General features: G+C 42.8%; 2 protein-coding genes and 1 non-coding gene across 5 annotated transcripts; all 3 read left to right on the forward strand.

Annotated features, from left to right (window-relative positions):
* The first annotated feature begins 266 nt into the window (after positions 1-266).
* On the forward strand, positions 267-10,600 carry LOC121706311 (ran GTPase-activating protein 1-like). 2 transcript variants are annotated; one of them, XM_042087952.1, is made up of 16 exons: positions 267-410; positions 1,407-1,527; positions 1,906-2,033; positions 2,619-2,678; positions 2,853-3,032; positions 3,205-3,339; positions 3,430-3,588; positions 3,899-4,012; positions 4,207-4,306; positions 5,148-5,232; positions 5,351-5,486; positions 5,857-5,973; positions 7,585-7,690; positions 7,822-7,910; positions 9,224-9,345; positions 9,664-10,600. In XM_042087952.1, exons 2-16 carry the CDS (start codon positions 1,410-1,412, stop codon positions 9,737-9,739), a joined length of 1,725 nt encoding a protein of 574 aa, XP_041943886.1. In that variant the 5' UTR covers positions 267-410; positions 1,407-1,409; the 3' UTR covers positions 9,740-10,600. The 2 variants fall into 2 exon arrangements, with proteins under 2 accessions (XP_041943886.1, XP_041943887.1); XM_042087953.1 differs by having other exon boundaries at positions 293-406.
* LOC121706335 lies at positions 4,536-4,651 on the forward strand. The gene has a single exon (XR_006031008.1). It is a non-coding gene; the product is annotated as a U5 spliceosomal RNA (small nuclear RNA).
* A 722-nt stretch (positions 10,601-11,322) lies between the features above and the next one.
* On the forward strand, positions 11,323-17,424 carry chadla (chondroadherin-like a). 2 transcript variants are annotated; one of them, XM_042087936.1, is made up of 8 exons: positions 11,323-11,411; positions 11,580-11,756; positions 12,124-12,318; positions 12,712-13,013; positions 13,243-13,750; positions 14,272-14,964; positions 16,577-16,743; positions 16,912-17,424. In XM_042087936.1, exons 2-8 carry the CDS (start codon positions 11,580-11,582, stop codon positions 17,222-17,224), a joined length of 2,355 nt encoding a protein of 784 aa, XP_041943870.1. In that variant the 5' UTR covers positions 11,323-11,411; the 3' UTR covers positions 17,225-17,424. The 2 variants fall into 2 exon arrangements, with proteins under 2 accessions (XP_041943870.1, XP_041943871.1); XM_042087937.1 differs by having other exon boundaries at positions 11,339-11,411; positions 11,555-11,756.
* The last annotated feature ends 67 nt before the right edge of the window (positions 17,425-17,491 follow it).

Genomic DNA, 17,491 nt, shown 5'->3' on the forward strand with positions numbered 1-17,491 from the left:
AACATTAATATAATTAAAGCAGATTATTTTATCGCTCCCCTTGTGACCCTAGAGTTGAAGCTATTTGAAGCGGGTTGGTTATTGGACTAGCCTTTGTACTAATAACCCACGTTAATATTTTTCCTTTTCCTATTGTGATTCGAAACATGTAACGTGCACTTTTCCATTCATTTATTCAAATAGCAAATGCTGAACTTTACTCACTGGGGAAAACAGAAAAACTGGGGGGGAAAAAATGCCACCATACAATAGAACTACAAGTCCCTTGGATCCACACGAGGGAGACCCCGGTTTTGGAGGTTTTTGAACTATCCGACGTCATTGTCGCGAGCGGGACTGGACAGCCCTTTGGGAAGTGGTGGTGGCTGTGGAGACGACTCTCGTCAGACCTCTGCTCCTTTGTACCGTAGGTAATTATTATGGCAGCTTTCATAAACTATTATTCACACATTAGTTTGCCATTCTTTTAAAAGGCGCATTTGTGGATATGATGACGAACATTCTGTGGTCTAGGTGAAAGGCTAACGTTAGCTACTTAGCCAGCGCGAGCTCTGACGGCGCATGTGGTTCTGCCAAAAATATTTGTGCATGTTTGCTAATCAAGCTCAGTGTAATTGTGCTCCTAACATGTAGTCTGTAGCACAGTCTGCAATCATTTCCGTATGGTTACACGGTTAGACCTGGATGATAACAAGACTGCTCTCCTGCACCAGACTTGTTACTTAATAACGTTAATGTTTTTAAGTTGCCTTACGTTAGCTTGGGTGGTTACTTGGTGACATTGCGTCGGAACAAGCTATATATCACTCGTTTTTCTGCAATTTGACGTTAAAGTTCCCAAGTTCAGACCTGGCTTAAGTCTCCATCTAAACAACTTTGTTCTTAACCAGCCTCATTAGTGAGCTATTTAAAGGATCAGGGATTGGATGTTCGGGTCAGAGCGTCTGGCAAATAACAGATTTTCACATAGAAGATCATAGGAAATGCAGATATTTTAGAAAGTCACTCATAAACCACATCATTTTACCAAGCCTGGTACTGTTAGGGTCTGACTTAGGAGGACATAACTGTGGAATATAGGTAACTAATTCATGCGTCATTTTATGGGTAATTTATACAATTAATGTTACAACAATACTCTCTTTCTATGGTCTTTGATCAAGCTTTTGCTGATTGGGACATTCACAACATTCACTGTTTGGTGCTTCTATTAAACATGTCCTGAGTGATAGATGGTAGCATAAATATAGTGGGATGGGATGGGCAGCATTTAAGTGTACACAAATGAAGTTCCTGCCATGATTCATCATGTTTCAAGTCATCTGTTCAAAAGGGGAATTTTGCTGTATGTGTATTAAAATAAATGAAATGTAATCCACCAGTCTTAAGGAGCAGATTTATTGCAGGTCATGGCTACAGATGATGTGGCGCAGTTGGCCGACTCCTTGGCCAAGACGCAGGTGGTAGAAGGAGGAGGAGAACTCAGCTATAAGGGGAAAGGGCTGAAACTGGACAATGCAGAATCTGGTGAGCTGGACAAATGTTTAAATAACTTGTATGCAATGGTTATTAAAGTATATTCCCTTCAAAGCCAAAATTAACCTTATTTAATAAACAAATATTAGAGTACAGGCGTATACAATGTGGGTGTACATCAAAGAATGAACTCCATGGGAGAAATGTCTGCATTTGGGTCATGTTGACACTTCCTTACTGTGAAGGGATACATTCATTTTCTGTGTTTCTCTGTGTTGCACATCCCCAGTGCCTTGTTGAGATTAAAGTGTCCATCAAATAACATACATTTTAATGTTCTACCTTATAAGTTTTGCATGGTTTGTCAGTGCCTTACTGAATCTCTCTTTCCTTCTCCCTCTACCTCCCTCCCTCCCTCTCAAACTCCAGTTGAGGATATTGTCAAAGAAATAAAGGAGTTCCAGGGGCTCCAGGCTCTTCGGCTGGAGGGTAACACGATTGGGGTGGAGGCTGCACAGGCCATTGCCAAAGCCTTGGAGGACAAGAGTGACTTGCAGGTACAGGCAATCTGTAGTTCTATTGAGAGGTTGTTGCTATGGGAACTCGAGCAAAAACTAATTACACCCCTCCCTTTCATGTTCCTAAAGCAACACGTTAAATGGAACAGTGTATGGTTCGATCCAAACAATGTTTTTTCCCCTCAATTTCTGGAGCGAGGACTGAACAAACATATAGAATACCTGTGTGCGACGTTTATAATTTTGTCTTTACTGTGTGGACTCAACAATTCAACTGACACCATATTGCATCTACAGTATCCACATTTTATGTGGAATTTCTGCTCAGGGGCAATTCCACGGAAAATTAACTTTTTGTCACATCCGTAACGCCTGTGAAATGCCTTGGCATTTGTATGATGTGAATGATAACATTCATTTTTTGTGCATTTTTTCTCATGTACATTCTTCAGCCAAAAATAGCAAATGCTCAAATTTCATGTAATCATTCACATCATACCATACCATCACATTTTATTGGCGTTATGGATGTTACAATTGCCCTCAGGTATAGTATATTACCCTGCCTGCATGGCATAGCATTATTTCTCTCTCGATCCTGACTTTATTACCCATATTTTACAGTACTGTTACTGGAGTGACATGTTCACGGGCCGCCTGCGTCCAGAGATCCCTCCTGCCCTGGTGAGTTCTCAATGCAAACATCCAAGGCCTAGGTGTCAATAGTTGGCTCACTTTCCATCAAGTGAAGACTACAACTTTGAACTATACAATGGGAGAAGATGACAGAAAACGGTTGATATGGTAGTGAAAAGAATCCATGCCAACAAGAAATATTTTCATTCTTGTTATTCCCAGAATTCCCTGGGAGCAGCCATCATGACCTCTGGCGCCCATCTCCGAGTCCTGGACCTGAGTGATAATGCCTTTGGGCCAGATGGGGTCAAGGGTATTGAAAAGTTGCTCAAGAGCTCTGCTTGCCACACACTTCAGGAGCTACGCCTGAACAACTGTGGCATGGGAATCGGTGGTGGAAAGGTGGGTCAAGTGTTTTTCATGTTTTGCAGGAGGTTACAGCAAGTTATTCTTGGACACAAATAAATGATTTATTTATTTAGGAATATTTTACCTTGAATATTTATTTGACCTTTATTTAACCACCTATGTACCTTGAGAAGATTGCTTGAGTAATTTGAAACTGTCCAACCAGATCCTGGCAGCCGCCTTGACAGAGTGCCACAAGCAGTCTAGTGCACAGGGCGCCCCCCTCAGGCTAAAGGTGTTCATTGCAGGCAGGAACCGCCTTGAGAATGATGGAGCTACAGCACTTGCCCAGGCCTTCCAGGTGCTCATTATCATGTTGCGTGATTTGCCATCTCACCTAGTGGTGGGTGAATTTCTTATATATACTGATGTAAGGCTTTTGTGTCCTTAGCTGATGGGGAGTCTGGAGGAAATCCATATGCCTCAGAATGGCATCAACCACCCAGGCATCACAGCCCTGGCCAACGCCCTGCAGCACAATCCTCAGCTCCGTGTCGTCAACCTCAATGATAACACCTTCACCAAAAAAGGAGCTATCGCTATGGCACAGGTATGAGCTGGAAACTGTAGTATTATTGTTATAGAGTACTTGAATGCCTTGTGAGTATCCTCACATATTTGAATGAACTGTAGTGAGCAAGTTCTAAGGCATACAGGACATATTCCAAGTTTTAACATTAATGTATGATGTTTAAAGAAGAAAGGATAGCTCTGTAACATGCAAATGGTCTCAAAAACGATGTTGACATTTTTATTTGTTACCTTTTGGCTCAAGCTGTTTGGAAATGGGCAACTTACACTGAATTTATACTTTTACTGTAGGATCTGTTGGTGTGTATAATTATTTCTTGACTCTACAGGCATTGAAAAATCTGCGTAATGTGCAAGTGATCAACTTTGGGGACTGCCTAGTGCGCTCTGAAGGAGCTATGGCCATTGCTGACATTCTTGTGGATGGCCTGCCTATTCTAAAGGTAGATTAGAGCAACTAGTACCTGATTTACTTCTTTTTTGCTCAATCTTGCATCCTGTAGTTTTGAAATACATAGGTCCTGTTTAAATTATATTCCTGTGTCTCCTACCTGGATAATATCTGGGTACAGTTTCCTCAGTGCGCGTGTGCGTGTCTTTAAACTAACTGCTGTCTCTCTGTGTATCCTGCTCTCAGGAGCTGAACTTGTCGTTTGGCGAGATCACTGAGGACGGTGCTCTGAAGGTGGCACAGGCGTTAGAGCACAAGACACAACTGGAGAAACTCGATCTCAATGGTACAAAACAAAAGTGCCAAACATTAGACATACAACCATGGATGTTTAAATTTAACCACTTTTTACAACTCGCGAGCTAACGTTTACTTGAGCTAACATTATTTGCTCAGCTCATTCATGGGTCTCATGGCACTCATGTAATAATTATTAATTGCATATTGTAAAATGTTAATTTATGCAATGTTATCATTTTTACAACAGTTACTCTCATACAACAGTTACTCTCAGAACACTCATGGTTCTCTTCATATCGTATAAATCTTTCGCCTTCTACTAAAGATTTCTGTGGAAACGACCACTATGAGTTGATATTAATTTTTTTAACGCCCCACCTTATGGTGGGGTCCAAAAACAAAAAAATGGGCGGCAGCCGTGGCCTACTGGTTAGGGCTTCGGGCTTGTAACCGAAGGGTTGCCTAACTGCTCTCACTGCGTCGGGATTAGTGTGTGATTCACCTCACTGTGTGTTCACTGTGTGCTGAGCGTGTTTCACTAATTCACAGATTGGGATAAATGCAGAGACAAAATTCAAACTCAAAAGAGTATATATACTTATACTACTCCTCCTGAAGGCAATACAGTAGTACCGATAAATAAGGATTCAGTGTAGTGTTGTAATTGATCAAACATGAACGAGGTAACTGTCTGGTGTGAATATCTTTAGCCTGCTTTAGACAACTCTGCTTTTGTGCTCCATGACATACAGACTGTCTGTAATGTACATTACATGTCCACGTGTCTGCCCCAGTTATCTGTGGGCTGAATTATGTTCTGTGCAGCTAAAATCAGGCTGTGTTAAACACATTAGATTCTCTTATAATCTTTCTTACCATGTTCTTAGGAAACTGTCTGGGAGAAGATGGTTGCAGCAGTCTGAAAGAAATTATGGAGAACATGAACATGGGAGATCTGTTGGGATCTCTCAGGTACAGCACGGCCATCTGATAAACGGCCTCATCTCCCCTCACCTTTGACCCTAACCGTTTATCCCCTGTTTGACCCCCTTTACATGGTGCAAACTGAGTTGTGCCCTTGTGTTTGCAGTGACGATGAGGGAGAGCCTGAGGACGACGAGGAAGAGGATGATGAAGACGAGGAGGATGAGGATGAAGGAGAGGAAGATGCTGAAGAGGAGGAGGAGGAGGAGGAAGAAGAAGAGGAAGAGAACAGAGTCAACCAGGTCAGCTCTCTATGGGTATTCTTGACTTCGATGCATCATTCATAATCTATGTTCTGATTGTTAGCTAAAGGCTTCAGCTGTTGAGCTACCTGACTATGTACCCCTACCACTGATTTCCAACTAGCAGTTGTAGTTGAAGCCTGTGACCTATGCACTCAGAAAAGTGTTGTTTTTTTTGTTTGTTTGTTTTTCAGCTACATTTATTTCTATATCTGCTTTTCTATTTGATGTTCTATTTTGCATGTTTAATTATAGTGATATATTACTTAGAAAATGGGTCAGAGCCTGAGTTGTAAAACAAACTGAAGTCAAAGTGAACTGTAGAGTCTTTTAAAAAAACTGTATCCCACCTCCTGTGTATCCCCTTCAGATGACCCCTCCACCGTCGGAGCCCCGTCCTCCTGATGTCTCCTCCTTCCTGAGTTTCCCCTCTCCGGACAAGCTGCTCCGATTGGGTGCCAAGCGAGCACTGCTTATCGAGCAGCAGGTAAGAGCTGAGGGCTCCCAGACTAGTTTAATTGCCATAGCACACCAGACACAAGTGGTCAAAGATATAGACCCCAGGCCTATTTTTTAACTGGAAAGATATAAGCCTACTGATTTGATTACTGACTGGGGAGTTTACAAGGTAGGGAATTCCTTTTACAAAAACACTACTGTATGTTTGCCTACGTTTACATATTTAGGTAGGCCATGTGTGAGCGTGCTGTCCCCTGTGAAGGAAAAACAATCATTCAGCCATTGTGCTGTAATTTGATGGTTTCCAAGAAAATCTATTACCGTAAAACTCCCGAGCCTGGGCTTTTATTTTCCCAAATCGCCAAACTGCACCGGCTAGTTTTAGAGACAGGCGTCTATATGAGACGGGCCTTTAATTCCCTTTACACAAAACTTTTTTTCTCTCCAAAGATGGAAAATATTATCGAATTAATTATTTCAAACACTGATTGTTTACCCATATGACTAGGCTATCTGATGACAATTACGGATCATCATTCATTTAGTGTTGAGATGTTGTTCATTGAGTGAGATAAGATCCACATAGCAGGATAGCCAGAACAGAGGAAACACGTTTTTAATCAAACGTAATTTACAAAGAAATCGTATCACACTAAAAGCTCATATTTTGTCACTAGCAACCTAGCCTATATCGGTCCTTTGTCAAATACAGTTGCATTATCAGCCCTGACCAAAACTGTTCAGGAATTATTTATGCAAAAGTGGAGTGTGCGTGTTTCATTCTCCCTCCTTTTCGGCACGAATGAAACAGCATGAGAGAGCATATCATTTCTCCCATATTTTATTTGGCAAATTTGACCAAACAGTCAGCTTACATTTCAAATCATAGCCTACTTCTTTCTCTTTATCGCCATGGCGGTACGCATTTAGAATAAAGAATAACGTTCGCAAACCCTTTTGTTTTGTTGCCAGCTTAAAAACAATTGGCCTATCCACAAATTTTAAGCAAAAGGGATGAATTGAACGATGACTAAGTCGGACATGTAGGCATAGTTCATATTTAAAAAAGTTATACAATTTGGAACTCTAGCTTTTCCCCACCACAGTCTTCTAATGCCATCTAATCATAACGTTAGCGTGCGCAGTCTGCACCATACTGGCTTAAGCCCAATTCACACCAAAGATTTGCGACAAGATGAGCTGCAGCATTCTATAAACCAGCAACTTGATGCAACATTTTAAAACCTTGCAACTGTGACTAGACATGGTGAATGCTTTGCTACGGCTTGCTACGACGTGCAACATCTAATTCACACCGCTGCAACTCCTTTCTGCAACGGTTTTGTCTAATTGTGAATCTTTGGTGTGAATTGGACTTTGAACAGACGATCTGACAGGTTTAAGAAGATTAAATACAACCTGAAACTAAAACAGACCAGGCCTCTATTTGAGACCGGTCTTTAACCCAAACCTGTAGCCACATCAGGCGTTTAAAAGAGACCGGCGTCTATTTGGGACTCTGCTATTATTTGAAGTTTTACGGTACGTGCCCACTGTTGGCCTTTCATTTGATTGCAAACATGAAAAGGGAAGGACATTCAGAGTGCTGTATGTAATCATGTGGCCATTATCTCCTCAGGTGGATGTGGACGATGCCTTTAAGACGGCCGAGGCCTTCCTGAAAATCTCCTCAGTTTACAAAGACCAGGATGAGGAAGTGAAAACAGCGGTCTTGGACAGTGTTGGTGAGTGTTGTCTTCCCCTTTTGTAGTCACATCCATACACACCCACACCAGAATACCGTGAGCAATTTGAGTTAACACCATGTAGGTTTGTGAATGGCCTACTGAGCTTGTGTCTGTGTGTGTTGTTTCAGACGGCATTCTCAGGAAAGCCTTCTCCAGCCCCTCCTTCAGTACCTTCCACTTCATCTCCTCATTACTCATCATGCTGGGACTGCTGAAAGTAAGTCCAAGCTCTCTCCCTGTCAGCCACACATACAGGTACACAGTGTTTGTTAGGCATGCTGATTAATCCCTGTCCCTGATCAGTTATAAGTTATATCGGTCTTAAATTGACCACACTGAACGATTGAAACGGATTTAAATGGGGGCACCCACCATTACAGTGATCAAATGCAAGACAGGTCAAATACACTACGGCCACGGTTGTCAAACTGGGGTACGCGTACCCCCAGGGGTACGTGGACTGATTTCAGGGGGTACGCGAAAAAAAGATCTAAGTCCTATGCCTTTTCAAACGTTTTCTCTATCCCACATTGGTAACTTAACTTCCGCATTTGCACTGCACATTAAAAACGTATTTTCTCCGCATTAACAAAATATTCGAGAGTGGAGACAGAGAGGGTAAAACAGCGTTTCTCAAACTGGGTCACGGAGACATGCCAGGTGGGGCGCGAACTCCGTCGCGCCCCACAGGAGTTTTTTTTATTTATTTTTTTATCTGTAGCCTAGGCCCAGGTAGCACCCGATGCGCAATGGACGCACTGTGTTATTCATAGGGAAGCGCTCGTGTCAAGGCAGCTTAGTTAGTCCCGACCTGAATGAGCTTTTGAACGAGGTTGTGAGAGTGGTGAATTTCATCAAGACCCGGCCCTTAAAAGCGTGTCTATTCTCCGCACTTTTTAAGAGGAGATGGGAGCTGACCAAAAGGCTGTACTGTTTCACAGCGAGGCAAGGTGGCTTTCCCGAGGTAAAGTGCTGTCGCGTGTTTGAGCTCCGAGACGCCTCTTCTTGGAGGAAGAGCGCATGTTTGAATCTGCAAGCACGTTCACTAATGAACATTCCTTGACGAAGCTGGCCTATCTTAGCGATATATTTGGAAAGTTCAATGAGTTAAATCTCCAGTTACAAGGCAAAGACAAGCACCTAGCAGATAAGATCACTGCATTCAACAAGACGATTGTGTGTGAGATTAGGTGCAGATCTATTTAAAATCATTATATTCAGCACATTTGTAGGCCTATCATATGTTGACTATTGATGAGATTTGTATCATATGTTTATGATCCTATTCACTATTCTCGACAAAATTGATAAAAATAAATATTAATAAAACAATTTAAAAAAAACTTGTTAACAGTTGGTGGTGTTGGGGGTACTCCGGAAGATCATAATGTCTCAGGGGGTACATGCCTGTTAAAATTTTGGGAACCACTGCACTATGGGATTTGGCTATACACTGTAACCAAAATGAGCATAGACTGATATCACTTGCTAATTACTTAAGACTAATCCGTGCTCTCTGTCTCATCTCAGAGTGAAGAGAAGGTGAAGCCAATGCGGGTGGTGGCAGGTCATTTGCAGGCTCTTGAGCATGCTGTGCAGCAGGACTATTTCCCCCAGGAACACATCGGCGTGTTAGATGCCTTCATGTCACGGTAATTTAATTCAGTCTCATTCTCAGTAGTGAAAGTGCTTTGAAAAAGTGTTTGCCCGGGGACTAATTTTACTTTGGGGATGAATTTTAATTTATGTCTTTACCAACACGTCTTGATGTTATTCAAGTATAAAAATCAGCACCATTTACAAGCCTTACAGAATAGCTTGTATTGTCATTGTACATAAAAATACAACAAAATTCGAAATTAGCAGCTTTTTGAAAGTTTAAAAACTAAAATATCTGTTTGAATTTTTTTTTTTGTAAATGCATGAAAATGTATGGCATCAATTGACCATGTTTTGTGTCGTCCCTGTAGACACACACAGGCCTGCGAGTCATGCGCTGGAGCCCGAGACAGTCTGAAGTCCACCCTGCAGAGGATCAGGCCATAGTGCTAGACATCTTGGTACTCCATGTCTCCCACAGACTGACTTACATGGACCTCATCCATAACACTCCCACACACTCCCCCTGCCCTACCACCCTCCCTCTGGTGCCCCAGCCACACCATGATGATGAGCAGGGACAAGCAGGATGTCCAGAAACCCATCATGGCTCCTGTACCAGCAGGTCATATCACGGGACACTATGCCAGACAGGACTGATCAGAGTTCACCTTTCAATGGACTCATTTTGTGACTGAAAGCTGAGACAACAAGCATGCAGTTATTGGAGGAACTTTTTTTAAAAAGAGGGGGAAAAAATACATTGATGGACAAAAAAAAAAACATTTTTAAAAATCAATAGTTATGAAAATACATATGTAATAAAGAATATTTAAACACTTGATTATGGTAATAAGAATTATAAGCAAGAAGGGAAAAGTAGCGTTTTATTTTGCAGGCATTACAATGGCTCACTACATTTGTCCAAAAATGAAAATGCTTGTTTACTGATGGGTGAACCTAGAATTAAAAATATCCATTTCAGTTTAGATATCTAAATTCGACTCACTCAACCCTCATTGTATCTGCACTAAAGGGTCAGGTGCTTATTTGGCCTGTATTATCACAAGTTAATTAGTTATCATATCCATAAGAGTGCTCCTGAAGATAAGCTTATCCATTGAAAACAATGTCAGCTATTCAAATCAGGGTTTTGAAAAATAAAATATACATTCTAGAAAAGTTACTCCAAGGTCAATATCCATATGATATATGGTGTATAAGAATGTTATGAAGCTGAATGGGCCCTCCTGTCTAGAGTGAATGCAATATTGTTCAAGTACAGTACAATAAAGTTACTCGGTATCAGCTTGTTTTTGGTTAATTACTCTGATCCAGAGTCCAGCTAAAGTAGTTATGGTCAGTTACATAAAAGGGCAATGTGGACACTGGTTAGTCAAAGTGGTCAGCCTCAGTCAGTGGATTAACCATTTATTTTCTTCACAATACCAACAGTCTCCTCTGTTCTACAGAGAGCAACAGTGCGCCTTTGTGCGCAAACCTGGTGCATTTCTCCCCTCTGCTATTGTATAGAAGATTACCATTTTACCTTACCGTTTTAGGAATGGATTGCATCGCGATGAGTCACTTGTGCATGCTTTAAGTGTTACGTTCGTGCCTTTAATAATCTTAATAGTAAGCAAGTAGCAAAGTGCGTATTTTTCTTTTAATGCAACGAGGCTCTCCGAAGCTACTTTTGACACAATTACACCGCCATATAGGCCTATATTTTCCTTTAACACTTCAAAATCACATGCGTGAAATTAGCAAACGTTAATAAATATGGGTACTACGATTTGATGTATTGGTGGTCTTTCTCTAAGGAATCAAGTATGTGTTCTCAGAACTTTAAGCGGCAGGGAAATGTGTGGCCCAAGTGCTAATTCGAAAAGCGCTGACGGGGGGACCAGGGGTCAGGACAAAAGAATGTAACAAAGGTGTGCTTAAAGACTTCTGTCTGTTTAAACTGGTCAAATGTTTCAGCCTAACCAGTCGAAATAAAATAACCAACCACTGACCTGCGTCGCGTTCTCTGATGCCCATAGTGGAAATACCAACACCCTCTGGATTTATTTGATTGGTCACTTGGGATTAGGTCGACATTACTTGAATGTAAAAGGTAAGTCGTTTTTTTGTGGTGAGAACAATTATTTATAAGCATTACATTTAGAGAAGCACTTTGGTGTTTGGTCAGCATGGATGTGCACACGCGTCATTGTGATCGATTTAATACTACAAATAATTCTCGCATTCATGTAAAAGTGGTTTGTCCCTGCCAAATACATAGATGTGGTCGTCAATATTTGGATTCAACCAATGGCGAGTCGCTGTTTTACTGCTCCTGATGACAGTCTCACCATCGTTTTCGGGAAAATGTTTGCGCCCATGCTCCTGTGACCTGAAGAAACTCACTGTTGCCTGCATCGGCAAAAATCTAACTAAGGTTCCCCCCACAATAGATGAGGTAAGATTTAACTTTGAAAATACAGTGGTGTTGCGAGATATCTTGAGCTTTATGTAAGTATATAATTGGGCCTCTCAGATAATAATGGTGATGGTCAAATTGTGTTAAATTTGGGGCCTCTGACTGTCAGTACAGGGACCAGTGATAATATCAGTGTTATTATATGTTAAAGTTACATGTCACAACAGACTGCTTGTTGCAAACATTCCTCTCAAAAAGTATCTACAATGAAAGTGTAGGCTATAAATGAAATGCATATTTTACTGTTTGCCAGCATATCAGCACTCATGTTCATTAGTCAATTAACTGAATTTAAAACACTCCTTAATTTATCTGCACGTTCATCATGCCCACAACAATTATGCAGATAACTGTGAAGCTGGACCTTAGGAAGAATGACTTGCAAGAGTTACCCAGAGGGTCCTTCCAGCACACGCCCTACCTCACACACCTCAACCTGCAGAGCTCCAACATCCGGTCAGTGCGGGAGGGGGCATTCCGTGGCCTTGGACGCCTTGTCTATCTCAACCTGGCACATAATAACATTGATGTCCTGTACCAGGTTGGTAGCATTCCTGACTATTGTAAATCATCGTCCTCTTTGTTGTTTTGCATTTGCATTTGGGCTCTATATAAACTTGCATTGCCTTTTCTAATTTGTGCAGTGAAAATCAATCACACATTTCCTCCAAAAATACAGTGCAGTTCATCAGTATCTGGAGTATTTTTGTACTGGCCATTGTGAATGCAATCAAAACAGAGGTCCAAAACTTTACCTTTGCAGTAACATATTCCCATATTTTATGTATATTGGAGTAACAAACACATATTTCCAATCCACAAAAAGAATTATGCTCAATTTCAACTGCACTGTTTATTAAGGACTAGTTTATTATCAACTCAGCCCTGTCTCCCCATCTCACTGAATTACATTCTTTATTACTTGCACCAACAGGAGTCCTTTGATGGTCTCTTGTCCCTGAAGCAGCTCCTGATCGACCACAACCGCGTGGAGGAGGTCCAGCCAGGGGCCTTCACCCAGATGGGCTCCCTCAACCTGCTCTCACTCACACACAACCGGCTGGTCTATTTGCCCAACATGGCCTTCCAGGGCCTACTGAACATCCAGTGGCTGAAACTTAGCCACAACTCCCTCAACAACCTGGCCACAGAGGCCTTCGCCAGCCTCTTTACCCTCACGCGCCTCAGTCTGGACCACAACGAGCTGCAGTTTTTCCCCACACAGACAATGACCAGGTAGGCTAGGTAGGCTGAGGGCAAGGCTAATTGTCATTTAGTGATATTGAAAGGTAACAGATGAATCATAGGTGTTCTACTTATGTTAGTTCAGTTTAGTTTCTGAATTTTCAATCAATAGTCAATGCAAAAAAGTGTGAAAACAGTAAGTTTCGGTGTTGATTTAGAATACAATAATTACTCTATATAACAACTGAAACACTAATACTCTCATCAAATTTATGTGCAGACTGGTCGAAGTTACCCACCTGGAGATGAGCTACAACCCAATGATCTATATGGGAGAGGAGACCGTGTCCATGGCTAAACTCACACACCTCTACTTGGACCACATGTCCCTACAGGACCTCTCAGACGGCGCCCTCATTCATGCGCCCCTCCTCTCCCATCTGGACCTCAGCCACAACCAGCTCCGCTCCCTGGAACCCATCTTGGGCCCCAGAGAGCTGTCGTTCCTCAACCTCACGGGCAATCCCACCTACTGCAACTGCCACCTGCGGCCTCTGAGAGAGTGGGCCCAGGTGGGCCAGGTGAAGCTCCTGGGGCTCTGCGCCGGGCCTCCGCACCTCTCGGAGGAGCCTCTGGAGGCGGTGGACCCAGCAGACCTGCGCTGCAGGGGCAGGGAGGGCCTGACCAAAGAGGAGCTAGAGGAGGCCGAGGAAGCTGGTGCACAGCTGTTGGCGCCCCCGCCAAAACCCCAGAAGAAGGTCGGCTGTCCAGACAACTGTGAGTGTGAGGTGAGCCAAGGAGATTTAGAAATGGTAGGGAGGTGGGGGACGCTGTGGCGTAACAGACCACAGCGCCCATACCATACTTGGGGTAAGTGCCCATGTGGACCCAGGTTCGAATCCAACCTGTGGTCATTTCTGGATCCCACCCCATCTCTCTCTCCTACCTTCTTCCTGTCACACTTCACTGTCCTATCTAAATAAAGGCTAAAAGCCCCAAAAATATACTAAAATATACACATAAGTTTATATCCTCTGAGAACATAGTGCAACAACATTCTTCAATCCAAGAATGGTACTACAATACACACTCAGTTATGTTTGTCAGGGAAGGAACCTCCAAATTAAGAAATCTGACAGGAATACAAAAGATATATCTTTTGTATACAAGTTTTTTGTTTGAAAGTGACTCAGATTAGTTTGAAACTAGCTCTTTGTACTGGTGGTGATAAAGATGGAGGTAACAAAATGCTGTTGGCCAACAACTTATGTCCCTTCAAAGTATTCCTTCAACTCTTCTCTGCTTCCAGCCTGAAGCTCAGCACGCCACCTGTGAGGACAGGGGTCACACTAAAGTCCCTCAAGGCTTTCTCAAAAACACCAGCCTGCTGGACCTGAGGGACAACCACTTCCACAACGTCCCCTCCAACAGTTTCCGCGGACTTGCCAAGGTCGTCTCCCTGCACCTGGACCGGTGCAAGATCCATGAGATTGAAGCCGGGGCCTTCCGTGGTATGAAGGGTCTGCTCTACCTCTACCTGACGGAGAACGACCTCACCTCCCTCGAGCCAGACACCTTCGCAGGGGCACCGCAGATCACCTACCTCCACCTGGATGGTAACCGGCTGACGCAGTTCCTCTCAGCAGCCACGCTGGCGCCGATGCCCAGCCTGCTGGAGCTGAATCTGGAGGGCAATGCCATCTCGAAGTTGGAGTCGGCCGGCATGCTCTCCTCGGTGAAGATGCTTAGGGCATTGTACCTGGCCAACAACACCATCGATTCGGTGGTGGCCAAAGCCCTCGACCCGGCGCCGCACTTAGACAAGCTGCACTTGGAGGGCAACAAACTGACCGAGGTGCCCAGCAAAGCGCTGGGAAACGCTCCACTCCTTCGAGAGCTCCATCTGTCGGGGAATCCTATACGCTGGGTGGGCCCAAAGGCATTCATGCCTATCGCTCAGAGCCTGCAGCGCCTGTACTTAGATGGCACTGGTCTGGCGAAGGTGGGGAATGTGTGTACACATGACATCTGTTCATTTCAAATCACAGTTAAAAACCTATATACCTAAAGATATACTGATACACTATATGGACAGAAGTATTGGGACGCCTGCCATTACACCCATAGGAACTTCAACAACATTCTAAATCCATAAGCATTAATATGGAATTTGTCCCCCCTTTGCTGTTATAGCAGTTTCCACTTACCTGGGAAGGCTTTCCACAAGACATTGGAGGGACTGTGGGAATTTTTGCCCATTCATCCAGAAACGCATTTGTGAGGCCAGATGCTGATGTTGACTCGCAATGTCTGTTTTAGCTCATCCCAGAAGTGTAGTGTAGAAGTAGAAAAAACTATTCTGTGTGAGTTCATTTCTTCCATAATAAAATTCACTTAAGCAAGTCTGCATGGACCTTGCTTCACTGTGTACAGTCATACTTTGACTAAATGAACATGGCCAAAAGCTATTTTATTGGCCTAGTCATAGCCAAATTTGGTGTGTGTTTGGTCACCATCACCACATCACCATCTCATGCCACACCTACAGCATTGACCAACCAAAATAACTTACTTTACGTGCAGCAGAAGTTGTGCAATTTATATTTAATAATTTTGTATCAGAAGGGGGCAGGATGTCTGTGAATTTGATCTGCGAGGGTTTACCAAGTGACTGTTATCTTTTGGAGAGCTACTTAGAAACAGTTGGAGAGCCATTAGTAGCTTGCGTGCTACCTGATGGAGACCCCTGCATCAACCACCTTTGGGATGAACTAGAAGAGAGAATGCAAGCCCGGCCTTCTTGTCCAACACCTGAATGAATGGGCAAAAAATCCATAGATACTTTAAAATCTGATGGAAATGGGGGGGACCAATTCCATATAAGCTGCGGGGGGGATTTATAATGTCACTGAAGTATCTGGGGGTGTAATGGTAGGTGTCCCAAGACTTTGGTCCATAGAGTGTATGCAGACACCAGTGTACTTTTTATATCACGCACACATATGACAAATTATCTATAATTTACTGTTAGTGTAACCCCATGTACTTGTCTGCGTTGTGTTTTTCCAAGAAATGTCAAGGAGACGTGGGACCAGTTTGTCATTTATTGAGCTGGCATGAGAGATAACACTTAGGGATTCCGTAGCAAAGCAGCAGCATGGATATTAACACAGAATGCCAATATAAGGAGAAGACATATTAGCTATGTGTGATTTGAAGCTTCGATATCTTCTAATGTACAAAAACACTACAGAGAATACACAGGTTACATTGGCAAAGGAAGTCCATAACACCTTGAGATCATTGGTGTTGATTTAGAATGTTTAGTAATGAATTCTAATGTAATTATGTGGGAGCTCTGTTTACACACAATTTACCACTGGCTTTAATCCTCTAAACTATGAGGAAAGCCACGCAGTTTCACCTGTATGACCACTAGAGGCCAGTACACAACCAACTGTTTGACATAGCTATACCAGTGTGTAAGAAAACAACTCAAAAATGAGTGCAAGTGGAAGAAACTAAATCATCACTGTTACATTAGCATACAGTAACATTGCACTGATTTCTTTTTTGTTCTATTAATAGCCTCTGCTACTTTATCCATTCTGTAGATGTCTAAGGACTCCCTTGCTGGCCTGGGCTCAGGAATGCTCACCTTGTCTCTGAAGGGGAACCAGCTGGAGAGCTTACCCAGCCTGAGCTCCCTCACTGGACTGCAGGAAGTCAACCTGGCCGACAACCCACTGCTCTGTGACTGCAATCTCCTACTACTACGCAAGTAAGAGGCGCGCACACACATTGTCCCTGTTCATTTAACAACTGTGCCAAGTTCACAAATACTGCACTGTGAAGTGAATTACAAATTTAAACAAACAAACAAAAATCACAGATGTGAAGAGCAACACAATTGTCAGTAGCTTTTAACCTCATGTCATGTTCTGTTCAGGTGGATGGACAATGTCAGCCTGACGGTGTCAGCAACCTGTGGCCATCCAGCTGAGCTGCATGGGCAAAGTGTCAAGGATGTGTCCGTTTTCCAAACGTGCCCAGAAGATGAGCCGAGCCCCTCCAAGCCCCCTTTGAAAGCCAAAGGTGCTGCAAAGGCCCCGAAGAAAGTCAAACCCAAGCCTTCTCTGCTGAGAGGGGGCAAACCGAAGATGTCAAAGACCAACCCCAAGCCAGTGGAGAGTCCAAAACCGTCAGCACTTCCTAAACCAGCCAAGAAGAACAAGAAGTCCAAAAAGATAACGCAACGATAGAGATACCACTAAAAGAACACAGCATCTTTCCTTTGCTACTCTCTGTAAACACATGGAAATAACACTTTTTTTTCTCAAGGATGATATATTATGTGCATTAATTACATGTGATGTTTAAGATTGTATTGCTATTATTACAGTTGTTGTGCTTTGATTCGAGGTAACTGTGAGAGATAGTGTAACATAATTAAAAACCTACAGTGGCCTATAATATATACCAGTGAATTATCAGTCAACAAAGTTTATTTTGTCTCCACCATATTAAAG

This window comes from Alosa sapidissima, chromosome 3 (genome assembly GCF_018492685.1).
Source record: "Alosa sapidissima isolate fAloSap1 chromosome 3, fAloSap1.pri, whole genome shotgun sequence".
In the NCBI taxonomy this organism is placed as follows: Eukaryota; Metazoa; Chordata; class Actinopteri; order Clupeiformes; family Clupeidae; genus Alosa; species Alosa sapidissima.